General features: G+C 42.3%; 3 protein-coding genes across 4 annotated transcripts in view; all 3 read right to left on the bottom strand.

The window, feature by feature from the left end:
• Nucleotides 1-16,958, bottom strand: part of LOC101063886 (AT-rich interactive domain-containing protein 3B-like) — a 42,730-nt gene extending 25,772 nt beyond the window's left edge. Inside the window, exons 1-2 of the mRNA XM_011609562.2 lie at nt 16,599-16,958; nt 15,100-15,732 (exon numbers count right to left, since the gene is read on the bottom strand). Coding sequence (XP_011607864.2) covers nt 15,100-15,732; nt 16,599-16,634 — 669 coding nt within the window. The 5' untranslated portion in view covers nt 16,635-16,958. The remainder of the gene's footprint in view (nt 1-15,099; nt 15,733-16,598) is intronic.
• Nucleotides 16,959-17,255: 297 nt separating this feature from the next.
• Nucleotides 17,256-20,604, bottom strand: fam219b (family with sequence similarity 219 member B). The gene is made up of 6 exons (XM_003969446.3): nt 20,268-20,604; nt 19,718-19,826; nt 19,344-19,437; nt 19,170-19,247; nt 18,762-18,813; nt 17,256-18,334 (listed from the first exon to the last, which is right to left on the bottom strand). The coding sequence occupies exons 1-6, from the start codon at nt 20,340-20,342 to the stop codon at nt 18,185-18,187; spliced, it is 558 nt and encodes a 185-aa protein (XP_003969495.1). The 5' UTR covers nt 20,343-20,604; the 3' UTR covers nt 17,256-18,184.
• Nucleotides 20,605-20,869: 265 nt separating this feature from the next.
• On the bottom strand, nt 20,870-23,052 carry LOC101080058 (cytochrome c oxidase subunit 5A, mitochondrial-like). Of its 2 annotated transcripts, none has more exons than XM_011609561.2 (5): nt 22,903-23,052; nt 22,057-22,173; nt 21,855-21,976; nt 21,610-21,732; nt 20,870-20,999 (listed from the first exon to the last, which is right to left on the bottom strand). In XM_011609561.2, exons 1-4 carry the CDS (start codon nt 23,018-23,020, stop codon nt 21,619-21,621), a joined length of 471 nt encoding a protein of 156 aa, XP_011607863.1. In that variant the 5' UTR covers nt 23,021-23,052; the 3' UTR covers nt 20,870-20,999; nt 21,610-21,618. The 2 variants fall into 2 exon arrangements, with proteins under 2 accessions (XP_011607863.1, XP_003969483.2); XM_003969434.3 differs by having other exon boundaries at nt 21,623-21,732.
• Nucleotides 23,053-26,839: the final 3,787 nt, after the last annotated feature.

Here is a 26,839-nt window from a genome sequence, read left to right as displayed (position 1 = left end):
GAGACAGGACAGGAGAGTGTAGTGTGATGGCCGTTGCCATGATTTCATGTCATCATAAGCAGAGCGTCAGTGTATTTCACTAACATTTGCTCCTAAAAATAAGTATGTGTGACCTGTAAAAAAATGTACCAGTCCAGTGTGTGAGTAAAGATTACAAGCTACTGTAATCTCCCTTCACCTGCTGTTAATTGTCCAACGCTATGAGTTCCACATTCCACCATTCCTGCTAAACCCAGACAAGGATTTACCTACAGAGTCAAAAGAGGCTTTCTCGCTGTGAAAAAGTAACACGAGCGTGAAACCTTCCAAAAATTCCCAACATTTGTGCATGTGAAAATGTGTGAGCCATCCAGGCTGCTGGATTATTACGTTTCAGTGTCATTCACTAGTTTTCAAATCAGAAATGCACTTGAGCTGGACACACACACACATGCACACACACACACAGACACACACACACACACAATATCTGAGTGTTTTTGATATACGACCATTCCTTGTTCTTAGAGGTGTTTAGGTTTTACTATCCCGTGAGTTTCTTCTATAAAATAAAATGTACCTTTTGTCCTTTTTTAAGAGTGCTACAACACAAAACACAAGAAGTGATGTGTGCATTTTGATTGTGTTTTTACAACACGGCTCTTGTGTTCAACAAGTTGACACTGTTGCCACGTGAGTGAGAAAATATGCACACAGGATGTGCAGGTATAGCTTGAAGGCACTTCTATGCAGCCATTATAAAAGATGTCTGATTTAAAGCCACCATTTTAGTGCAGCCAGGCATGCTGGAACAAGAAGGGTTAATGGCTGCTGCTTGGGGAGTGGGGGATGGATGACATTGATTGCTCAGGATGCTGACAGCACTTCACCAATTTGATAGTGGAGCTGCTATTAGATGAAGAGCTCTGTGCTTTAAAAAAAGCATCATATAATTTGCTTTCACTACCCTAGTGCCTCATTTGGGGTTCAAAAACCTTCCATTTAGATGAGGAAAATCTCATTTTGTTAAATACAAGATTTTAAAAAAAAGCCGACCATGTTGGACAGACACTGAAAGTGTGAGAATCATTTCAGGAGCGTCAGCTGCACTGAACCTGTGTAGAGGGTTAGGTTCACAGATAACAAGCTGGATGACTGGGACAGGTGGAATGGACAAAAAAAATCTAAACTGTGGAGTGGACAGCAAAGGTCAGCGCACCAGTGTGGTTCTGTGGACTAAACAAAGTTTTAATGCAGGGAAGCACATGTTTTTGCTATATTAGAGCCCTGTTAGGGCTGAGACAAGGCCTCTACGCTGGCTTCCTGCTCCAGCTACAGTCATGGCTTTCTAGCCATGCTGGAGATCAACTCCCCTGGGTCACAGCCATTGAACCGGAGGCCCAAATCAATACCCTGGATGTGCAAACACAGGGAAGTCCCCCGCCCTCTCCGGACACAATCTCTCAGTTCATGTCAATACTCATCATCCTCAGTCATCTGCCACCGTGCCAGTGAAGCTGAGAGAAGGACCAGATCATCAGTGTGACCTCCCCCTGCATCTGAAACAAGGACCCCCTAAACACTTCTGTATGGAGAGCCATCAAAATAAAAAAGAGAGCCTTTGTCTACAGTCAAATGTGTGCTCATTTAAAAGACCCCCCACATAAAATGAAAATGACAGCGGAAACCAAGACACTAAATCAACAGGAACAAATGTCTGTGAGCTCACCCAGAGCTGTGGGGAGACGGAGGAGGGAGGTGACTAACTTCACTGACATTCCGGTAAACCAGTAACAAGACCTCACAATAACAGGAGAACCTCTCTCATCCCACAGGTACGCTCAACATCTCATTCTTGCGCTAATCTTTTTTAGCCAAATTGCTGCCTGTCAAAACAGTTCAGCAAAGAAAATCTCTTAAATAGGCACCGTAGAAGACATTTAATCACAATCAGGCCTCCAGCTGAAATTTAGATTCCAGCAAACAATGGTGCTAAATGATAAACAGTCAAACAGAACTTGAGCATTTTTTTCCCGCAGACAGGTGAAGTCTGAACATAAAAACCAAAGTTGTATTTGAAATATAAAAGATGGAATGAAGCTAGTCAATTGATAAAGAGCCAAAATAGAGGCTGAACATATGGTCGACTTTTGTAGCTTATATTCTTTAAATGGGTTTAAGTCATCACAGGTTTGTCTTATCTTTAAGACCAACTTCTGTTTCTCTGAAAAACACACTCCAGTTCCAGTTTCCAGATTAAGTTAATTAAGAGTTGCATTTGCGCTCTCAATGAAAGTGACTCCTCTTCCTCACAGCATGCCTATGAAAACCAGCATGGCGGGGGGCAGCAATCTTTGATACTAATCAAATAATTGAGGCCTCAATCCCACAGCAGGACTGAAATCATTCATAATGCCTCTGTCATTGAGGAGGGGCGTCCCCCAGTCGGAGCGGACAGCGTTCTTTATCTGCTAACTACTGTAGGATCCCATGCTGAGCTGCCCCTACGGTACCACCAACAAAGGCTCTGGCTAATCGCAATTCCATGTGCGGCAAGAGGGGAGTTAATCTGCCGGCTCCTGGGAAACATATGGTACATTTCCTTCTTACAATCAGATCATTGCTCAGATTAGGAGTTATTGTGCAAAGTAATAAATGGTGACATCTGAGCAAAGAAGTCTTCAGCTGAGATGCAAGGACAAGAAAACTTTGAGCCTTCGGTCTTGTTTCTGGCTGGGGAAGATTTTGTGCCTTTGAGGAAGCAGATAACTGCCGGGGACAGGGGGCTCAGCGTCCAGGGGCAGCACGTGTTGCTACTCGCCATGTCCGCAGCAAAGGCCACTGAAAAACAGGCCTTCAGGCAAGACCACCCCTCCCAACATTAATCACTACAACTTACAAAGATAAAAAAAAGGGAAACAGAGGGACAAGAAGGGGTGGTCACATAGAGAGAAAATACTGGCAGACAAAAAACGAGGGAATCGTCAACATTTTTCACCCCGAACACGGTGTAACCGCCAATAAAGGCCCGTCTCTGAAAGAAAAGAATGCATTTGCATTTTAGTGCCTGGGTAAACTTGCCCGCTGGTGAGCAGCAACTCTGGTTTGCCAAATAAACTGACTTCATTTGTTCAGCTCCAGCTCTTTCACCAAGACACCACATTCCACAGGCAGAGGCCCCCTCCCCCATTACATTAGCTGGCCCCTTTCACTGCCTCACACAAATGCAACGTTTATAGGCTGGTGTGGCCAGAAGTTCACACTCATTGGTTCAAAGACCCTTTCATGGCCAGAGCAAACACTTTAGTGCAACTACACATCTGTGCAACAAATACACTTCTTTAGGGCTTAACCCTTTCCCGGAGCTGTTTGGTAGTCTGGTCTAAAACCGCCACATGTCCCACTTGGTGGCACGTTTAAGTATACACACTTATCTGCAGTCACATGTCACATTTCCACAGTCTGGTACAAAGCTAGTGCTATTCCAAATGTAGACCCTTAGAATTATAGCTTCTTTGAGTAGGAAAGTTGCAGAGCTGCATTCAGGTCAAAACAGCCACAAGCTCTTTCTTCCGAGGTAAAAGCTGTGGCTAAAAATACCTAGCATATCACACATCTTTCAAAGAGCAAGTATCCACTTCACCCCCATGTTAATGGCAACTGGAGACATCACACAGACCTGATAGGCCTTTATAGACCTTCTCATTACACTGACAACATCACAAACTCACTGCACAAAAACCCATGGCACTACTAGACCAACCGCAACTAATTATATATGAAACGCCTGTGGCCAGGATTTTGCGTCCCATATGGAGCAGGACAGTAACCAGTTCAGCAGAGACCTCCGAGAAGACACTGTTATGACAAGCTCTGAAACTGCTGGATCAAATGTTCAAACCATGAGCAACATTCACAGCTTTCTGCAGGGCCTAATCGATGGAGAATGATTTCTGCCTTCACAACCAGGGCTATCTGTTTCCTTTCAACCCGTGTTAAGTGTGCAGGGGCATTCCACCTCTGACAGGCCAGTATCCCCAAAGGGAACTTGGACAGGAATAATGCAGCTCTTCTGAGGGGCCAAAAGATGCACCTACACACCAGAACGCAAGAACATCAACATCACACAAACATTACTATGCATCTACTTGATCAAGTTCACTGGTTTGGAATGACACTTTTCCCATGGAATTTTTTTTTCTTCAGTCACTTTTAACAATCGGAAACTTGAATATCTACTAATTTTTCTGTGTGACCCCAAAACCACACCATCATTTCCAGATTATATTTGTGAAGAATTCCAAATTATGGACAATTTTCTAAACTAACAACTGTTTTTTTGTCCACTGCAGCTTACATGCATCATGATATAAACCTGGTAATAGCATGTTAATTTATGTCAGTCTTATAGAGAAACTATTACTTTACAATATATTTGTTCAGATGCCAAAGTGGGGGATCTCATTTCAATATTTTATACATCGATTCCTTGTTTATGTAGTCTATTATAACATTACAATTCACTTAAAAATGTTGAATGTAGTTGGTGCACAATGCTAAAATAACTGATGATTATCAATACTGTACTATTAAACCCCAGTGCTAGTAGTGATAGTATACTCTTAACAAATGACATTTTCATCCATGCACACTTTTATCAACTACAGTTTTTTTTATCAACTTTAAATCTTGGCACATTGCACGTGCAGGTATATTAAAAACATGAGCCACTTCTAAACATGGCATTTATATGAAGGCAGTTACAGACAGACGCCACTGGCCCAGGTCCGATGTCCATAGTATGTTTTTGTGGTTGTATTCTGATCAAAAGTAACTTTCCTTGTTTTCGGAAGTCATGTGATAACGTAATCAGTGAAGGAGTAGACGGTGTGAACCCTAGACATGTCACATTTAAAAGCAATGTATGTATTTTGTGGTCTGATTCTCACAAATATCTGCATTCTTAAATCAACTGTAGTTTAATTCTGTGCTGCCACTGATGCCCTTCTCCACAGAATACACAGTTGATTGGACCAAACTATGTAAACCAGCATAAAGGGAAATCACTTTTTGTATGTAACTTATTATACTGAGTTAACTATTGACAAACTATAGTGCAGACTTACGTATTGCCCTTAAACTGTGATGAAATTGTGATCATTGCTGTGGATAATTAGCTTGCTGGGATGTGATATGACGATAGAGGAGTGTTGCGAGTGCAACACCAAAGGCAATAGACCAGTTCCCGCGACAGATTTATAGGTAGATGTTTGCATAGTCCATTTTTTTTTTACATTCATTATTAGCCTCTGCTGTTGTTTGTGTTTTACTGAAACAATAAAGAATGTGTACATTTATGTACAGCCACTTATGTGAAGTGCACAACAATGCAAAGAAGTCAGCCAGTTAATCAAGGTAAAATAAATAAGATTTGACCATAGTCTCCACATGCTACAAATGGAGCTTCTGCAGGTTTTCTAATCACATTGATTTGATGTAGTAAAGCTTAGATGTCTTTGGCCAGATGGCTGCCTGATCAAGGCTGTGTCCTCTGGGATCCCAGATCTGTCACAACCATTAGATTATATCCAGCCTGGTTACACATTAATATGGATCCCAGAGAGGTTCGTGATCTGAAAAACATCCACTCCAAAAGAAAAGCCCCTGCAGCTGAACAATGTGAGGCTAAAATAAATGAGCACCATCTATTGAAGGACACTGACGAAATGTTTACGATAGTACCTTAAAGCTGGAACATATCATTCTTACAGTTGCCTACATTCGTGGTATCTGTTAATAATTCCATTTTCTGTGCATCTGGATTTAATAATTGACTCAAATGCCGTTTGAAATCATTGTCTGAACCAGGGACAGTCCATAGTTCTATTCACACTATGATTGTCTATTACCGGTAACCAGATCAGCAACAGGTCAGAGATTGGGATTATATAAACATATGTAGATATGCAAGAAATGTTGGAGTTTGTGTATACATAGATGAACTTGGAATCCTTATATTAATATTGAACATATGTATTATGAATGTACGATGACTTTCTGACCATCCTGAATCGTTTTCAAAAGAAGCAGATGCTTCAGCTCTTCAACGTATAGCGTAAATCAGTGACTGTATAACAAACAGGACTTTGTTCGTACCGGTTGAAATAAGTTGAAGCCTTGTTTACTCGAGTACAACCATCTCACTAACCAGCAGCTCTGACTGAACTGTGTAAGCGTAATGTGTGGTTTCCTGGGCAGCAGCCAGGAGTTTTGTTTTTCCTTCCTCCCTCTGATGCTGGCAGCTCGGAGGCACGTGACCACACTTGGCTCAAATTTTAAAACTTGGCACAGGCACAAGTCACATGCTGCAACAGATTACATGAGATCCTGGCAGGCGGTGTAATGACTGTGCAAGCTGAAAACTGACAGGTGCAGAAAATGAAGCATTCCTTTAATCTCCAAGGCTCTGTTGAAGGTCCCAGGCAGCTGCTGTGTTTACCCAAAGGCCTTGACACAGTGGCCCAGTTAGCACCTACAAGCCCCTGACAACAGCCTGGAGCTCAGCCAAAGCAACAAAGAAAGCAGAGAAAACCAGCAACAATAGATGACTCTCACTCGGCAGCTCCACGCCTCCCGACTGCCAGGTCCCCGTGAACTCTAACACTAACCCCCTTCCACCTGATTGACTCAACATTTAAACAATAAACTAGAACTATATATAATATCATTTCAATTGAGATTTATAGACAAGAAATAAACAGATTAGAATTATAATTCTATTCTCCGGCTAAAGCTGACTATCAATATTGTGCTAGCTCTTCTTAATATGCACCAGCCTCATTGTTTACACACTCTTTAAAAAGGTCACAGGTACCACAAAATGGTGGTCCAGTCACAGACTACGTGACAGACATGGAATAATGGAAGACATAATCTTCCCCACAGTAATAGAACATAGACCCAGCAAACCAGTCATAACATGCTAACAGCACTCAGTTACCTGAATCACATGAATCCTTCACCTGTACAGGTGACATTGGAAGAACTGTTGAACACTGAATGTAACAATGAGTGTAACACTGTCAAAGTATTTTAAACTTTATAGTTTAAAGCTTATACCAAAAGTAAACAACTTGCTTAAAATGACCAATTTAAGGAGTTGAAGTCGCTTTTAACCTCAGAAAGCTAAAAGTAAGCAGCATGACCACCCCCACGATCAAGAGGGTGAAAACAATTAGTGTTCTAGAGTTAGAAACAATATTTCAAAATAAAGTATTATAATAAAAAGGTAATGTAATATCTGAAGCTTTTGGTGGAGGATACAATTATGTATATTATTGAAATTACAAAGACAAACTTTAGTCAATGTCAGTAATATGCGACTATTAATACTGCAATCTTAATAAACAGGCAGAACATTTTAATTTAGACTTTCATTATAACTAAGGAAACATGTCGTTTTGTATGTATGCATGTATATAAACACAATATTTACCGTATATTCAGTTTTTTAAACTAGTGCATGTTGGTCAAGGTCTCAAATAGGTCTCAGATTTGAGCTATTTTTGTTTGTTATGTATGACTATATCATTAGACCAAATTTGAGAGCAGTATTGTGGTTACAGTGAAGTAATCTGTGAGATCTAGAGGAAAAAGGTGCTACCAATGCTCACATTGCTTTGTATTGGAATAATGCCAACATACAGCCTGGCTGTATAGCTGTGGTAGTTGAATTTCAAAAAGGTTTCATACAGCAGCACTGTATACAAAATTTAAATGTTGAGCACATTGTTTACAGTCGAACCAATCAGGTCTACATACAACATGAACATTGTATATGGGCAAATAAATCAGGAAAACACTTTATACAGTGGGCCAAAGGTCATTATTTTGTGACTCTGTACATATACTTTGTATATATCACTGTAATGTACATAGTCACTCTCAATAAAACTCAAGCAGACTTTGCTCAATGCCATCATGTGACCCTGGATCCATTTCCCTGCAGCTGCCATACGATGGTCTTCATTGTGGATGGTTCATTTGACTGTTCCTCTCTTGCTGTGTTTGCCTTCATTACAGAGCAGGTGTTGAGATATGTTGAGTGGGAGTGGCTGTAGAGGGCAAATGGAACCAGCATGGGTGTGGGGCGGGGGCTTTTGGTTTCACTACCAGCTGATCAAATTACAGCAGCCATCAGTAGCTCAGTTTCCATTAGAACCAGGGAAGTCAATCCTCCTGGGTCAATTTGGGAGAAAAGTGTCACAACTCTAATGGACAGGAACCATTTGCATTTAAATGTGACAGTTTTGCCTGTATGTACATTCAATTAAATTGGGAGAAGAGGCAGTGTAAACGTGCACAGTGGCTCAAGCGAGTGATTTGAAGGATGTTCAAAGAGCACTAACTGGAGCTGGAAGGTAAACGGCCTCAACAAAAAGCACAAAATCAAATTGTTATTTGCTGCATCTTCCTGTTTACATCATGCACAGCAGGATGATCAGGCTTCTCTAAATTATCTTGATTTATACAGGTCAAAAGGAATCTAAATCCAAGTTTTGTCAATGCCACTGGTTCATTCATTAAATTACAAGAGGAGCCCTTTAATGTCTACTAGAAGCCCTACTACAGCCAGAATTTTGATGGTATGTTCCAGTAAATATTCTATTTCAGTTCATTACTTAAGTAATTTTAAAAAATATGGCAGAATATGGTGTGGTCATGCTAACACACCTCTCCTGTTAAAGTGGTGTTGGATAGAGGACCGTGACCACGGTCAGCTTTGTGTAACATCTGCCGCCAAAGTCCTCATGTGTGGATGCAGCCTTGACACGTCCAGCTCATGCTGTTTGAGCAGGCCATGATGAGACCCAGGTGACAGGACTCGACCCACCTCCAGAATCCTCCTCCTGTCGGCAGCAGATGTGCCCTTTGGGACATAAACAAATAAAAAGTGTTTCCCTCCCATCCAGACCCATCGGCTTTTTTTTAACAGCCCTGCAACACTCAGTCAAATGAATTGAAAGATCACCAATCAGAGGACTGCGTCCAACATTGACACCCCCCCTCGTCTCTTGTTGGGAGCCCCTGGTGGGAATGTTCACTGTTTGAAGAGTTAACTCTTTAATTCCGTCTGGAATGTTTCCTCTGGGTGGGGCAGTGAGTGTTTTCAGCCAGACCACTAACCTCCTTTCTCCTCCCCCCTCAGCCCCGCTTCATCTCCCTACTAAATTCAATACCTCTATTTCTAGGGAGGAGGAAACTGTCCACACTCAGCTGTAAAGAGCAGTGTTACACAAAGTGAAATTTGGTTTGAGCATGATTATAGTTCATGACAATAATCTTAAACATCATAGCCGAAACTTTGATCTAAAGCTTTTCACAGATTGTGACCGGCAATGCAGCAATTTCCTAAAAAATATCTATGAATTTCATTAAACCAGCAACTACAGACCATTTTGCTAATAATTTAAAAAAAATAAAAAATAACATGAGGCGATTGGACCTACATATAAATCAAGATATATGTCCCACATTACCTATACAACAACTGTGCTGGAAAAAGGGAAGTGCAAAATGTAATTACACTGTGGTAATTGTGCAGTTGTATGTCCCCATTTAGACATATACGTATTCAACCACAGACATAATGACCTGACTAGATTAGTGACAGACAATCATCAATTAGATGTCATTAAAAAGGCCACTCAGGAGATATTAATGAAACCAACCACTTCCTGCTAACAAGAGGAACAAAGAAGAACCTGAGAGATGAAGACGTGAGCATTTACACACCACAACTGAGCTGAGCCTGTTAAAAAATGAAGTCTGTGACATATTCAGTAAGACATAAAGACAGAGCAAACTCCGAAGTCTTCTGCTAGCTTTATCATTACTGCCATCTATATTACAGCCAATGGCAGAGATTTGGAAATGGGTTTAACCACTTAATGTCCTTCTCATTCATCAGAAATGTCATTAATAATTTAATTCTTCAACACTGATGAAATTCAGATGGCGATAAATTCAAGGAATTTGATTTGCATTCGCACAATCAGACGTACAATAAATACTGAAATGGATGGATCAGGAACTCAGGTGGGACCTAAAGATCTGAATACTGACTCGCTGCATTACAGGCTGGGAGAGCCAGAAGATTTTCAGCTGAAACAAGAGAGCCTCTGTCCCTCCGTGTGATATGAAAGTGACACAGCGACGCTCCACCAAACTCCTTTTTAAAAAATGTTTAAAAATGTTTGTTGCGGGCCTGATCGCTGTTTCTACCAGGATTTTAATATATGACAGTTTAAAATGTAGAGATGTCACTCTGCCACGTAAAACAGAGAAAATAAATGAAGCTTTTTTATTCCACCACCAATGTCAGGACATCACCAAAGCTGCTGGATCGTGCAGCACAACAGGTTCAGCCTGGCCGAGACACATACAGTAACGTAAAGCTATACGTCCTGATCTGAACAAACATTAAACCTGCAACTGCACATGTCCTTATCTTAGCACATTAGTTCTCAGCTTTACCATCTTTAGGGTCAACATTCCAATGATGTTGTTCAGTGTGATTTAATTTATTACAACGTATTGACATTAAGATGTCGCAAAAAACGAACATTTGGTCTAAAGAGTGTTTTATAATGGATGTTTAAATGGAGCCTGCGTAATCTTCATCATTTCTCAAATCTGAATGTCCTCCATTTGCAGGCGGTTTGTACAAGCAGGGGTCAGACAGTAATTCCACCCTTATTACATCAGTTAAACAGGAAGTCCAGTAAACAGCATAAGAACTAAGTAGACCATTTAAAACAAATGGGACTAAAGCCAAGGGAGACTCAAAAAAAGCAGAATCCACATCAGTGCTTTTGTGATGGTCTTTAAGTCGTTAAACAGGTTTTGGTGTTTCAGTCAGAATGTTTACATGCACGTCAGAATTCAATTTCAGTGTTTTTGTCAGAATTTGGTCCTCGTCCCAGTTACATACAAAGGAGTGAGTCGGATAACGGACAGGAAGAGGTCTAGTAGGTGTGGATATGCGTCTTTTTCAGTGGGTTACTGGCCCCTTTACCAGTTGATCTATAACATTGTGATAAACACCTGGAGACAGGTGGCAGATCTTTCAAACAACCCAAAGATAGATAATCGTGCAGCTATGTCCATCTCGTATGTAATATACGCTTTACTTTAAGTGTAGAAACGGTGGACGCTCTCTCTCGTGGTCATGTTGATTTTCTTGCCGTTTTTGTTCCGGGGTCATACGCCAGCGCGGAGGTGGTGGAAATGTTGGCAATGGAGAGCACCAATATCAGTTGGAACAACGGATTTACATGCATTTCAATTGTCAATTTATGGTCGGATTTAGGCGATCATTTGTTTATTAGAGTGTCGTGTAAACGCATTGAACGTGTCCTGTTGCGCGTAAATGGTCCTGTTGGTGTGTGTGAGGACAAAAATGGAAAGGAAAACTATCTTGACGTTATACAAAGCATTGTGTTAGACCTGGACTGGCTGAATCACTGCCCAGAGGGTCAAATTTGTCATTTCAGTCATCACAGCTGCAGCCCTTTACCCAAATAACATCAAGGTGTCACAACACCACTCAAAAGTACACATGGTGATCTGGCTTCCTACAATTAAAAAGAGGTGTGAGAAGAAACACGGCGGAGCTGGACCCTGCTCTGATGTTCTACAGCACACCCTAACCCGTGAGCACAGCACTGAGAACAGTAAACCAGTACAACATAAAGGTTTCCGTTCCCTTTAGATAGGGGAGGACCTCCCCCCTCTGCTTCTATTGCATAAATCCAAAAATTGGTGTGGGTTTTTCCAAGGCATACAGTTGTTAACTGTTGCTAGCCGTGCTAAAATCCACATAAGTTGTGATCACCTCTGACTGCATATTAGACACAGATATCCTCTAAATCCATAGTTGTGACTTTACAAATCATATTTATAACTGACATTAAAATGTGATTGCTATCCCAACATGTGACTGTACAACTGATGGTAGCGAAAACTGGATTTGAATGTAGTACACACTAGTGTACTGTATAAGCCACTGACATTTGTGGAGGCAATAACTGCTCATTTTTAAAACCAACCAATAAACGAAAACCCTTGTTTGTGCTTTTGTTGACAATCTCAACTGAAACAGTGTTGTGACAAGACGGTTTGCGTCAGGAGAATTAGTGGCAGGCATTGCTTCCCTAAATAAGTCGAGTTTAATTGTGATGAATCCAGGCTCAATGTCCTGCTCTGCTGTTCGTCATTGGAGAAAACAGGAAACTCAAGAATGTTGAGCTGTGATTTTTGATGGTCTGAACTTCATCTTCTGAGTGCGCTTTGCGGCAGTAATAACAGTCTCTCTGCCCTACACGGCAGCAACTCCATTGCATCCATTTACTAAATACACTGCTCATTTATCATAAATGAACCATAAACACACAGTAACAGTCCTTCCTCTAAAAGCTCACACACAATCTGTATTGATCTGTGCACTGCAGCCGTGCAGCTCCTCACTTCCTGGCTGATGTGTTTCTGGGGCGACAGCTAAATTATGCAACAGCACTGGCTAAACAGATAAGCTTCAGCTGTTTAGCTCCTCAGGAATAAAAAAGGTTACAGGATTGAGGAAGGCAAATGATGAAAATCTATGGGCAAGACAGACAGACAGACAGACAGACAGACAGACAGACAGACAGACAGACAGACAGACATGCATGCATGCAAGCAACTCTGTTCACACCTGGGAACTCCTCCCACACTTACTTTTCAGTCCAGTGATGTGATGAAAGAAGCACTGTTACGGGTTTCTATATCTTGTAACTTTAGCTCCCTTTACAGAGCCTGTACAAAACAAGATTGCCGCACAGTTGTGCCATGCCATTCTGTTTAAAAGGGACGGAAAAGGAAAGGGGCTGCGTGAGTTTCCACCCGTCTAATCCTACATGGTGTAAATGATGAAAGTCATCTGGCTATAAATGTGAATGTGTTCGCACCTTATGGCCTGATGACTGATGTCAGTATTTAAAGTGTGCAAGGCTCTGAGTCAGCTGGACTTATGGAAACCCACTCAAAGGAAGTCAGATCGGTCGGGAGTCACTCCCTTACTTTTCAGACAATGCAGATATTTGTCATTATGAACAGATTTAAACTGACACAGAGCTAGCTTTGACCATTGCAGAGATATTAAAATCATCAGGATGCTTTGGATTCTGACACATGGCAGGCAAACACACATCATATCTGTAGGAGCCTTGTGAAAGTCAAAGCAGACTTTAAGGATCAAACAACCTCTACTCCAGCAAATGCTGAAGTGCCCCCGCCCGACCAGCTCAGCCTGCACGTCCAGGCTTGTTGGACCATTATTAGGTCACAGCTGAGGTCTCCATTCATTAATGACAAAACACACTCCTCCATCACAGAGGTGTGTGAAAGAAATACTGAAATCTAAATACAAAGATCTGGCGAGTTGCTGCTAAACCGCTACTCTCCTTTGTCCGTCTGTACTGTCTGAATGAAACGGGAAGCCAGTCAGCTTCTGTCCAAGATGGCCGATTTCATTCATGTTTACAATTATCTATATCAGGTATCTGTTGCTGCTTCTGGAATATTATAAATGTGTGCCATTCCTTTTACCAAGGGGGTTGGTATCTGTGACATAAAAAAAATGCTCCCTTACCTCCACCCCCCCCCATTAACCCCTCCCCTGACAGTGGTGCAACCTGAAACTGCGTGAAGAGATGAGGCGTCATTAAATACTGCAGAGCTGACATAATGACAGGAAAGATAAAAGCGAGGAAACAAAAAAGCACAGACCAATTCTCATCCCATAATGCCTCCCCCAGGCCCCAGGCTGAGCCCGCCTGCTCTAATAAAAGACATAGATAAAGCAGTGGTCAGCTACAACTTTGCTGCTCTGATCTTCTGTTGTGATGTCCACAGAACAGCCTGACTACCTCCCAGAAGAATCCTACCCTACAGGAAATAACAGAGCGCGGGGAAGCGCCATTTGGAATGATGGAGTCTCGTTTCTAATCATCTGTAGTGGATCCTGAGAAGACAGATACTCCACCTGTTATTGGATATCAATAAAAATAACAGGAACTACTACTGTTGCTGGCCCTCCTCCGACTTACACACTACTGCCTTTCCTAAATTTGGGAATGTGGTCTCCTGAAGTCTGACTCAAAAACATTTGCCTTTAAATAGACTGTAATAAAAGCCAGACATGTGATAGTCCAACCCTCACCCACCCCAGCCCCCTAATCAAGCTCGTATAGACGTCCTTCTAGACGAGCTTTTTATATCCCCCCGGCCCGCCGAGCTCTCCTCAGCGTGCTCTAAATGCTCTAAACTATGATGCTAAACCACACGTAGCTGGGCTCAACTCCCAGATGACATTCCAGCACTCCGTAACACTGTAGTGAGGCAATATTTACCTTCAAGGAAAAGTGAGCTTGGCACAGAGCCGAAAATCTCGGAAGGGGGTGTGAGCAGCTGCTACTGTGTAGTACTACATCCAACCTTACCCCCCACCCAAAATCCTGCCGCTGACCCAGCCACCCACCCACGGCTTCACAGCGGCGGCCCTTTACTCAGCAATGTGGATCAGAGCCAAACCTGAGCCCGAGCCGAGACTGGGAAAGCCACACATGTGCACGAGCCGGCGTTCTCACAGTGTGTGTGTGTGTGTGTGTGTGTGTGTGTGCGTGCATGCGTGCGCGCGCACTGTGGCTCAGTGCCAGCAGTCACTTAGGAGGATTTTTAGCCACAAAAGCCAATCAGTTGTCAGGCATCCCAAGAGATTTGAAGTGTCTTGCTAAAGATACTGCTGGAGAGGTTTGACTGACTGTCCAGATTAAATAGCTGCTCACAGCAGGTGACGTTCGACGAAACAGTCTGCAAAGGAATAAACCAAGAGCAGCTCTTTGTGTGTGGTGGCTAAGATTGCACGAAAGGGCTAAAGTTTATTGATGCTCAGTTTAGTGATCAGGTTATTACTGCTCAGAAAAAAAAATGTGTGAAGCAGATCTGGATAAAGATGTGCTGAGAATGGAATTAGTGAGGAGGAAGGAGAGCTGTAAGAGAGGTGCTGTGGCAGGCACTGACCTGTCTAAAGTGATCATCAAAGCCCCAGTCGCCTTGTCCATTAGGAGAGGTAGCAGAGTGGGGACCCGCAGGAGACATGCCCTCATTAGGCTCCTGTTTCACCCTGATAGGTGGAGATGCTGCCCTTTGAGGGGCAGATGCAGAGTAACTGCTGTAGGGACGGACTGGGATGCGAGAGGCACTCTGCTGCAGAGCCAGGGTCTGTTTGCGGAGGAACTCCAGACCACTAGCGCTGCCTTCATCCTCTTCACTGCCCTCATCCCCCTCCATCATCTCATTGTCGTCATCCTCATCCCCAGAATCGCGGCCTCTGTCCTCGTCGTCCTCTCTTTCTGAGTCCACACTACTCTGATTGGACACGCGGGGAGGCAACCCTGCAACGGGCACCCCTCCGACCAGGCTTTTGCCCATGAAGCTGGCGCCGGAGGCTCGGGCAGCGGCTAAGATGGCCTGCTGGGCCGCAACCTGCTGCGCGTACATGATATGTGCCTCTCGGAACTTCCTTTCCTTGCGTTCCATTTCCAGTCTGGCCTGTTGCTGGCGCTGCAGCTGCTCCATTACTGCCTCTAGCTTCATCCCCCCAGCAGAGGTGCTCTGAGGAAAGGCCACACCAGGCTCCTGAGACATGCTGGGCTGCGAGAAGAAGGAACACACTGGTGATCGGCCTCCATATACCAAAATCTCATTACACTTAATGCTGTTGTATAGGATGACATGATCCATGTGTAAGGCACGAACATTAATGTAGATTAATTTCTGCCCACAGCCAATCGGACAAATACTTCCTATTATAATATAGGCGGCAAAGCTTGTTAACTTATAACTATTTAATTTTCACTCCAGTCAATATTTGAACTGGGAGTTAAAAAGTTAGTCAAAAGCAAATCCAAACTTTGTTGTTTTTTGTTTTTTTTAGACAGAACACATTTCTATGGTGTATATTTTGCCCCTGGAACTAAATCTGTAGTTTTCAAACTGCTCATACTTAAAAACATGCAGGAGCAGAAAGTTTAGTTGAACGAAATATCAGCAATGAATTTCAGAAGATGAATAATTGAACAAAAATAGTTCAGACTAGTTTACCTGCGAGAAATGAACGTCCTAACCTACAGAGCCAGCACCGACTCCAGTCATAAAAACGGATTTTGAACCGCTTTAATGTCACACAGACGCTTATGGAGGAAATAAACGACTATACATCCAGAGTGTTTCCGCATTTGGCCGAATGCCACATCTACAATACAGCTGACTAACGAGTAGTTTCGTGGGACCAACGCGTAAACGGGCACATTTGGCCGCATAAAGCTTTGATTTAGGGTATTAGAGTATCGTGGTGACGCTGCTGGAAAAGTTCCACACAGCCGGCCGAGCTAGCTCAGAAACTTTACTGTTTCCTGGGCTTAAATGGGGAGGTCGCTGCTAGCTAACAGAGCCCGATGAATGAAGACGGGCCCGGGCTGACCCGGGCCAACCCGGGCCGACCCGGACTGACCACTCACCATCTGAGCCTTACTGCTGCCGGAGTTGTCTACCATCCCTCCTTCCTCAGTTTTATCCTCCGTTCTTCCCTCGTTTGTGGCACTTGTAAACACACACGCACGCGCAACGGGGACAGAACCACGCACGCGAAGCGCAGAGGACCGCGGCTGCGGCAGCGGCAGAGGCGCAGAGGTTCGACCTGTCCGGACGGGCTCGACTGGCGGCTCGCTGTCCCTGCAGACTTCCGTGATTTTCCTACTTTAATGGGGAGGGGGGCGACTGGAAAATGGCCAGATCTCATATCTCAGAGAGCACTGAGGTAACTCCCTTCAGTCGCGTTTTTTTCCTCCCCTTCAATTGACACCCCCACCACACGCACACGCACAGACACACACACGACGTACAACCGTGTTAGACCCGCCCAGGTCAGCAACAAGTCTCACGCCCCCCCTTCCCCCACGCTTTATAATAGAATTTAAATTTTCCGGCCTCAAAAGTGTTTACATTGGAAGCTAATAGATGGATGCGATTATAATACCTTTGTCGGTATAGTTTCAGGCCAAAAGTAAATGAGAAACATTGAAGGCGCTTATTGTAGCGTTTAGCTCTGCTGCCCCCTTTAGGATGTTGTGCACATGACTAGGTAAATGTTGCGCAAGACATTAATTAAACACATTTTCTTTCTGCTATAAGTTATTTATTGCATTCAAACACTCAGTAACATAAAGATTAAAAAAAAAAAAGAAAAGCAGATTGTCCAACTAGTTGCATAGTACAGGCAGGTACCCGCTACTGCCCCAAAGGTGTTAGTGCAATATTATCAGAGAGAAACACTGCGGGGGTCAGTACAGGGGGACGGGGTAGTGTGTCAGTACGCTGGGTGGGTTAGTGCAGCGAATGGGTCAGTACAGAGGGAGAGGGACAATATATTAGAATCACACATCTGTGCGGTTTGCAGATATTCTGTACATTAGTTGTGTTTGTGTGGGTTTTCAGTATTTTCTCAATGATGAACTGTGAGCAGAGCTCTACTGACCGTTCAAAACAACTGACCTGCTTAAGTTTTTACTTAGGACGCCATCCTACGACGCTCTGGGGCGCAAAACGACTTCAGGAGAACGGCCCACATGTAACCACGCGAATATAAAAGCATGTTGTTTTGCTCCAGAAACACCAGATTTTTCTTATCTTACAGTGTGATGGACATTGACCATTTTCATCAGTACAGAGGTTATAAAATCAAACGTCTCCCAGCAGTGACACAGCAAAGCTCAGACCGTCTCTGCCTCCAGCATCACACATTCTTCCAGCTCAGCCCCATGTCGACACAGCGCACGCATCCGCAAAACTATCACCGCGGAGGTTCCCCACATTATTTCATGTAAAAAAATAAAATAAAAAAAACCCCAACAAAACACCAAAATGTTCTGGTCACAGTGGGTGAAGCTTGTTTTGAGTCTCTCCATGTTTCCTGTGTTTGGAAGATTCTTGTCTTTGGAGCTGGCAACAAAGCACCGGTCCTGGGTTAGACAAAAGGCTTTAGGTAACAGAGACCAAAGTCAAGGTCAGAAGAAAAGCCTTTACAAGGAGAGTAGTGGCAGCAGCATCACTGCGTGGAGCAGGATGGACAGTCCCAACAGCAGCACACAGACGAGCCCATGGCTTTGGGCGGAATCAGGTCCAGGTCCTCGTCATCGGGAATTTCATCCAGACGGTAGCCGTCCTGAAGCAGCTGTCTGCTTAGGTCAGGGTGGACCTGAGGAGCAAAGATAACACGCAGGCTCAGCCCAACCACATATTTATTTGGTTATCTCAGTTGGAATCCAGAATTCCAAAGAGTCACCAGTAAAGCAGCTAAACAGGTTGACTGAATCTATGCTGTCTTTACGCTAATCTTCCTCAACTATGCTGCTGAGAGGTGCAGAGAGTCAGAGGTCAGATTGGGGTCGGGGCACCAAGTATATCATGACAACTGTTCTTACCACACAAATGCATGACAAACATTTGATCCATTTGGATTTTATCATCTTTAAAACATTTTAATCAAGTGTTTGTTGCAGTTAATGTGGTTGGAACAGTTTTCTCTAAATCTTCTGAGACGCAGACACATCTTATTTTGCACCAGCACGTTAAATATTTGCAGCCTGAAATGGTTCTTTCACCCAGAAGTCAGATGGACTCACCTCAGCTGAAGAGTATCCTGAGGAATACTGCTCAAAATCAATCTCTTCATCACTGCATGGACACAGAAGACATTACACTCAGCACGCATCAAAATCATCAGTGGCATCGGTAAGGCCGAATACGTTGTAAAAAGAAAAGGACTTGATCCGTAATGACTTATGATAGTAAATTAGAGATTTTTGCTGCAACCTTTCGCTGCAGACATAACACCATGGGTTTAGCCAATATGTCCTACACATCTGCAGGAAATAATCATGGAGTATTTAGGTAATGTCTGAACTGATCTGTGTTGCTGATGGGCAATGTGGATTCTGAGTCACAAATGTTTCTGACACTTACAGCATGTTTGCACCACAATACAAGACTTAAAGGAGCACAGTGTTTGCCTGTAGCTGCTGTTATCATACCTGTCTGAATCCAGTGCCAACATCTTCTCCTCTGCATTTTGGCTCAAAGCAGTGTAGCCCTTGTTATACTTCACTGTTCTAAAAGGAAAGAAAAAAAAAAAGAAGAGCTGTAGAATTCTGTCTTCCTTTTGCAGGATGCTGACATCACAGAGAAGTAGCCTCCTCTTTGATTACCTCTTAGCTGCCTGTCTGGGCTGATGTATCACTGGGGCTCCTGGTGAGAGGGCTTTCTTCTTCAGGGCTTTCCTTGCCATCTCCCTGTGTTTCTCTTTGAGGTACAAAACAAGAGATATTGGTCAAAGTATTTTTGTACTTCATCTTGAGCACAGAATATACATTTTTTTTGTTCCCATACTTAGAACAGTGAAATTCATGTAGCTTAAACATGTAAATGTCTGCCTCTCTCTCTCATGTCAGGATCAGGAAAAGGATCTTGAAAGTGATGGGTGTAGGCATTGATTATAAAACTAGACTGTAACACTGGATGATAATCATGGGGGGACTCCCGATCTGAAAACATGTAATAATGACTTAAAGAAGACACTGACGTAGTTTGAGGTGGATTGCTGGAGCTCTGGACATGATGTAAGGTCCTCTTTTCTCAATAGGCCTGATTCCTCCATCAAATGTCTTCGGTCTGGCACCCTGGCTGGCCACCTATAATAGTAATAAAATAAAAACAATAATAATATTTCAACTTCAAGAGATAATAACATAACCATATGTGAAAACTGTAATGTTGATATTCACATATCTACGTCAAGTGACTTGTTTAAAAACTCGTGACACATGAGGTTATCATATCCTGAGCTATGCTAACATGTTTAAAGGTTAGTCTCGGGTGTAGATTCCAACATTCTGCCACTTGATCAAACTTCGTTAATTCGAAAGGAAAAAGATCATTCCATCGATACGTTTATGAGCTAATTTAGCCAATCGAATAGATTCACATACGAACTTTATAATGTCGGGTCCTGTTCTGTGAACAGTAGATTTGTTTATTTCCCTTCCAATAACACAAATGGAAGGCTGGGGTCGGTAACTCCCACTCCCAACTAGCACATTAGAGTTAGCAGGACTAGCTTTAGCTGACATTACCGACAAAACTTGTGGTTCCGGCAGCATCCCCAGCAGGGTGTCCTTCTCGGGCTCTTCTATGATGTCGTTCATCATCGTGGCGTCAGTTGTCACAGTTTACCTAACACAGCCATGACCGTAAGTGTCCCCCTGACACATTACTTCAATAATCTTCCACAGAAAAGCACTTCTGTCTGTCAACTACACCTTCATGCTAGCGCTGGTCTGTTTCCTATTTCCGGAAGGAAATAACAAAATAAAAGCCGAAGGCAGGACATGACGTCTGCGCTATCATACAATTATTTTCACAAATGAAGTTTTAAAAACATTAAACAAGATTTATCATTTGAAATATGTGATATAGCAGACTAGTACGATGTAATAGTACTAGTTAACTAAGTTTGGTCGCCATCTGGTGGATGAGAACAGCCGAGCTTTAATAACGGTACTGCGGCATGACAATATCACGTGACCGGAAAGGAATTGTTGGGATCGCATATACCGCCAAATTACAATTCCTAAAGTAAAAATGAATGTTAAATCCTTAGAAAATTAAAATACCAATTTACAATGATGTGAGCAAAACAAGTCATGTAATATAAATAATTAAAAAAACCACAATCTTAAATTACTGGTTTTATTATGAGGTCCACCTATTTGTACACGTCAAGACAGCAAGGATGAAATCAACAATATAGACATATTTGACAAAAGATAATCAGAAGTGCTCATCCCTTTAGGTATCAAATAGACCTGTGGAGAGAAAAAAGATATTCTATCACAAACAAGTCAACCCATTAGCACTCTTGATATTGCATCGTACTTTAATGGTTTACTTTACTGAAATAATGGAATGATATGTGGGTTTTAGTTTCAGTTCTGAACCAGTGGGAAATCACTTATGAATCAGCTCATGCTGTGCTCAGGTGACAGCCAGACAATGTAGTTTACATCAGAGCAAATTTACCAAAATAAATGTTCTCTCATGCTAAATGACCGCAACTTAACAACTTGATAAACTAAAGATTTCAATTGACACATACATATGAAAGAGGTAGAGTTTTCAGTACAGTGCCAATTCTAGACATGACTACCTTTCACAAATATAGAAACAAAAACTATATGGGAAAAGACTGAAGTCAGAGTGCAGCAGAGGATGATCACAGCCGCTTTTAACAGAAAACAAATCAATGTCTCCACCATGAGGCCATTGTATGTATAAACACAGGCTTTATTCATCACTAACTTAAGAAGTTTAATTTGTGTCTTACATCATTGTAAATCAAATCACAACAGCAACAAACATTATAAATCTCTGGAACAGCACCATGGCTTTTGTCTGGAAAGTCATTTTGCATCTCACCTTAACAACCTACAATTTGTCAATTCCCAACTCTTCCGGAGTTGAGATGCCAAGTTCTGACAAGGTGGGCTTCAGCTCTTGGATCAGGTAGGGATAAATGTCTTTGTGAGGACCAGCCTTATCCTGTAAAAGACACAGGGATATATTTAATTTTACCTGGCAGGAATAACTCAGACATTTTCTGGGATATACTTTTCAGGTAATAGGACTCTGGCTGAGTAATCAGTAAAAGGACAGCCCCTCACCTTAACGGCCTCAAGGATACGGATGGCACTGGCCAGGTCGTTGAGTCTTCGGCAGGCCCTCAGAGCAGAATCAATTATCTTCGCCTCAGGTACCAGATCATACCCAATCAAGGTGTTCATGCCTTTGGGTTAAAATTCATCTTTAAAAGCAAAATCAGACTGAAACAGAAATTAATACTCAAGAAAAAAGTGTCTAACTCACCTTTCCGCAGTTCCCAGGTGTCTATATCGGGCTTGCTGAAATAAGTGACCCAGCGGGCATCAAACTCCTCATCTGTCTCCACCTTTCCATGGGAGTAACATCTGGAGGCCAATGGAGCTTGAAAACATGATCAAATCACACTACTTTACTTGATTTATTCCATTTTTTTAATGATTTCAAGACCATCTGTCCTATTAACAAGTAACAACAGCACCCAAGATAGTAACAATCACCGTTGTCCAGGAACAGATAAAGAAACAAAGACATGGTGCTTATATAATAACATTGAAATCACCGTTTTACATTGAAGAGTGCAAAATGGGGAATGCAATATGTTATTTATTGACACACCTACTCTGCTATATCTGTCACAAATGATCGTGATCGCTTTCGCCTAACTACAATCGTTGGGGGTTCAAGTAACTATTTAGCTGAGACATCGTGACGACTATAAGCACTATGTGGAAATTCAGTTTTATGCCAACATGAAATTTAAATCAGCGAGACTGTCAGGTTAAGCAACAGTCGGTCTAAACTGCGGAACATCTGCGGTTAGTGACACTCTTGAATCAACACGGAGGGTCACTACAAGGTCGTGACTTTTGAGTTACATTGAATTAGTCGATTTTTCATCTCATATACATTTGTAATGTGGCGATATTATAATATATGTCGTTAAGTGTCAAAGCATTATTCTACAACTCAAAAATGGTCAATGTGACCCTATGTTAGCATTTAGCTACACATATACATGTACAGTAGATGCGAAGCTAGCTAGGGGAGATTACTGTTGTCCTTTCTACTACAGGCATCCTTTCATTTAATGTATGACACAAGCAACTCTACCTGAGTAGCAGGGTCGTGACCGGGTCAGACTTCGGGCCCCTGTGGCAGACAGTCGGAATACGGCTCTGAACATGTTACCACAATGAATGCTAACCGTCCTGTAAAGCGAAACAGACATTCAAGGAGGAAGACGGAAGAGTCACGTGGTTGACGGAGACAGCCGAAGCTATGGCGACATTTATGATAGGTCCGATTCTTAACTACGTCATAGTAGGCGTTTCACAAGACACGCATCATCCACAGTGGTTTACTATTGTCTTAATATGTGAGTTTACTTAGCTCTTAGTTCTGATCCAGTAGGAATTCCCTTATGAATCACGGATAAATGATCGTGTGATAGTTAAGATAAAGTTGATTAAGCATCTTTAGATCAGAATGGTCATGGACAGTGATGGACCAATTCAGGTGTTGATCAGGGTGGTGGTCTGTTGGGGCAGTTGCAGAAGATGGGGGTCAACTGTCATCAGCTTCAGGTTGTTCTGACACCACCAAAAGACCAGGTGCCCTTTTCAGAAAGCAGGTGTAGTGAAAATCCATAGTCAACCCAGAGATGAGGGAAGAAATGAAAATGCTCTCAGTTCCGAGCAAATTCTCTGTATTGCACTTTGGGATTATGTTGCTGCTGGTGGTGGTGATTGTTTGCACATGGCAGTAGTTGTTCTTTTTGTTGTTGTTGATCTGCAGCCTTATGTGATCCATTTCCAGAGTTGACTTATCGGTTTGAGTTTGCACATACAGCTTATAAACTTAAAATTTATTTTTAACCTGAATTTACTTCACAGAATTGATCACAGACTAATCACTGCATTGAAATCGGTGGCACTAAACGTGACGTGTGCAGCTTGCGCATGTGATTCCCACATTTGCAGCAGGTTGTCCTTGTTTTGTAGTGCTTCTTTGCAGGGTAGTGATTGAATCTCCTTCTCTTCTGTCCTTTTGTGTTGCCTTCTTGTGTGACTTCTTGTTCAGGTCCACATTACGTGGGGAAGGTGTTGTCGCTAGTTCATTCAAGGAGTCACAAGGGCCTTTCCAAGCTCCTCCAAAAAGTACCTCTTCCACTTCTTCTTGCTTAACAGGTGTTTAGATGTGGCTTAGACAGTGTTACATACTGGCACTGATACGATGACTAACTGCTTGGACTAGATTTTTATAATTCATCTTTATTTGCTGTCCATTTCGTGCCTGTTGGGTTGCACCTGTGTGACAGCCCTGCCTGCCTGCTGGTGCTGACTGAGCAGGGAGTGTCATACTCAGGTCGATCACATAATTGATGACATGCTGCTGTGTGTTCTCTCCTGAGGTAGCGGCTGATCCATTCATTATCCTGGTTGAGGGAGGTAGACGTGCAAATTTGGTCCACGCCTCACTCTCTTTCCAGATCCCTGGCAGCAAACATGCTTCTTTACCTAAACAATTACATATTTGCAGCTAAACCATACTGCGTTTCTCCATTTTTGTCATCTCCTTTGAACCAGGAAATGACATTTGTGCACTCAAATAGGCACGCAGAATATAGGTGTTGGATGAGTGGAACACTCAAGGCAAATATTTCTTTTTTTTTTAAAGACTCACCTATTGAGTCTCATTCCTTTCTTGCCACACAAGCTCTTATATTTGCTGCTGCCACAGTTTTTTGTTTTTTTTGTTTTGAATAAAATATGCTCATTTTCTGCATACATGGTCATTATTATTTCCAACTCTGCAGGAGAAAAGCAAGAAGATCAGAGCTTATTTTCATCTGTTGCCATGGGGAATCATGTTGTCAGCATTCCATTGATGAGGGCTTTTTATATACACATAAATGAGTTTTACTAAGGGTCATTTTAATGGAAATTTGACAGCTCAGATTTGGACAAGCTGGAGTTAAGGTCCCGAATTAGGGTTTGTTAAACCTGCTTCTTGAAAAAAACCAAAGATGGCTGTCAGAGGAGCAGCTGCTGTGTCTTTATTATAAATGGATGAGAAGTTCTGAATATTTTAGCTCAGAACTCTCAGAAAGATACTGCCAGTCTGTCTTTTGATAAATGGGGTCTGTGGACACGCTAAATGGTAACAACCAGTGTCACACACACAGAAGACCCCACCTGCAGGCAGGCAACATTTGTGACATCCAGATCTAACCAAGGAATGAGGAAGTCACCCTCTGGATGTTCATAGGCAGCATGGACACTGTCCCTTTAAGGGTGTTTTTCATGTTAAGTAGTTCATTTATCCAACCACAAGGGACAAGGACAATTTCTTCATGAACTCTCGAACTTGGAAGTGTCTGAAGAATTTGGTCTATGAGGAAATTCCATACTCCACCAACTGAGCAGCAGATATGAAGATACCACTTCTAAATCGGTTGCTGACACACCCTCTCTGCCGTTCCCTAAAAGCTGTTCCCCCTGCGCCTGGAGAAACAAAATGCCTCTCATTAAGTGGAGCACGAGGTTCCATAAGCACTCTGGACTTTCATCATCATCTAACTGTGAGACCTAAAACATTAGCTAATGTTTATTAGCTACCCATTAATACTACATGTAATTTGGTAAGGCCATGCCTCCTTCCTCTCTGTCCCTCCAGGAACTGTCTTATCTGAGGCGCTGTCTTATCCTCTTATCCTGACAGGTGGAAGAAAACCATCTTTACTAATTTAACTAATTAGAAAATTAGATAAATTTCTTAATGGCTGGTCCTGCGTGGTTGAGACCACTCACTTTGGTGTTCTGGATTGTCCTGGGCTGCTGGGGGAAGCCATGCAAATACCCTGTTCCTTCCATTAAACCCCAGACTCTTAAATAAAAGTCAAATCAATGGGAAAGTAAAGGGTAAATGGACATAAAGAGCACATTATTGACTTATTTCCATGGATGGTCAGGGCACGTAAACCAATTATCACCCTAACCGTGGCTGATCCTCCATTCACCTTCTGTAATCATCACAAAGAAGTCAATATCAATGCATTAGTTTTATTATCACGTAGCTTGTAAATGGCAGTATCTTTAGGCATTACGGCCATTTAAGAAATGTGCTTTGCCACATTGGATAAGATAAGTGTACCACCAAACCTTCACCAGCAGAGGGCGCTCGTGATTAAAGCCCCTGAGAGTAAAACCAGGCAGGTTTCATTAGTCACTAAATAACACTTGAAAGAGGTGAGGTAACTACATTATAAAACATAACGTTGATATAATATTTTTTCAGCACATACAGTAGAATTCATGTGCATGCAGTTTAATGGATGACAGCAGGCTATAGCAGATTACTGTCATCTGTTGTTGATTTATGTTTGTGCGTGTGTTTGTGTCAGTGTTCCCAGTGACGTTGGACACACTAATCCCACATAAACCCAGGACTTCCACTGGATGTCCATTAGTGTCATGTGTTGCTCTCTCTTTCCCTCCCGTTGTGTCCCATCTTTGATTTTTGTCACTTTTAATTCTTCTCAGCATTGATTTGAACATACTATGATGTTTAGTATATTATACACTGTATTTAATATTAAGGAGTAAATCGTTGACCTGTCACATCTGTGAAACCCTAATTACATTCTCTGAAATTTTGATATTTGTCCATTTACTTCGGTTACTAAGTTATTAATGCCTCAATATACAATAATACACGGACAATCTTCTTCACCTTTTAAATGGAATCTTGGTTTGGTGAGATTTCAGTCACATGTTTAAGAGTAATAAATAGTTCCTATTGGTTATTTTTAGCTGATGTTTCATCCACCACATAAAGTTCTTCATCTTGCCTTAAACCTGAACATCTTGTATGTCAGCAACAGTTAATCGAACTGTTACAGTCTACAAATCATATTGTTTCGGTCTAGATTTTCCCTTCCTTTTCTCCTTAACAACCGTAACCAGGCGGATCTTGGTTTCACTCTACTGGTGACAATAAAACAAGACGTAGTTTGTTAAATAATTGTACAAACCAAAAGGAAGCTGCA

The sequence above is a fragment of the Takifugu rubripes genome, chromosome 13 (genome assembly GCF_901000725.2).
Source record: "Takifugu rubripes chromosome 13, fTakRub1.2, whole genome shotgun sequence".
In the NCBI taxonomy this organism is placed as follows: domain Eukaryota; kingdom Metazoa; phylum Chordata; class Actinopteri; order Tetraodontiformes; family Tetraodontidae; genus Takifugu; species Takifugu rubripes.
This window is presented reverse-complemented; position numbering and strand designations above follow the sequence as displayed.

Excerpts from the sequence above, each read along its gene's own strand:
- fam219b (XM_003969446.3), bottom strand. The coding sequence starts at position 20,342 with ATGATGAACGACATCATAGAAGAGCCCGAGAAGGACACCCTGCTGGGG. Across the intron at positions 19,827-20,267 it reads CGGAACCACAAGTTTTGTCG|GTGGCCAGCCAGGGTGCCAG; the intron begins GTAATGTCAGCT and ends TTACTATTATAG. Across the intron at positions 19,438-19,717 it reads AGCAATCCACCTCAAACTAC|AGAAACACAGGGAGATGGCA; the intron begins GTCAGTGTCTTC and ends TGTACCTCAAAG.
- LOC101080058 (XM_003969434.3), bottom strand. The coding sequence starts at position 23,020 with ATGTCTGTTTCGCTTTACAGGACGGTTAGCATTCATTGTGGTAACATG. Across the intron at positions 21,977-22,056 it reads CACCTGGGAACTGCGGAAAG|GCATGAACACCTTGATTGGG; the intron begins GTGAGTTAGACA and ends TTTAACCCAAAG. Across the intron at positions 21,733-21,854 it reads GTATCCTTGAGGCCGTTAAG|GATAAGGCTGGTCCTCACAA; the intron begins GTGAGGGGCTGT and ends TGTCTTTTACAG.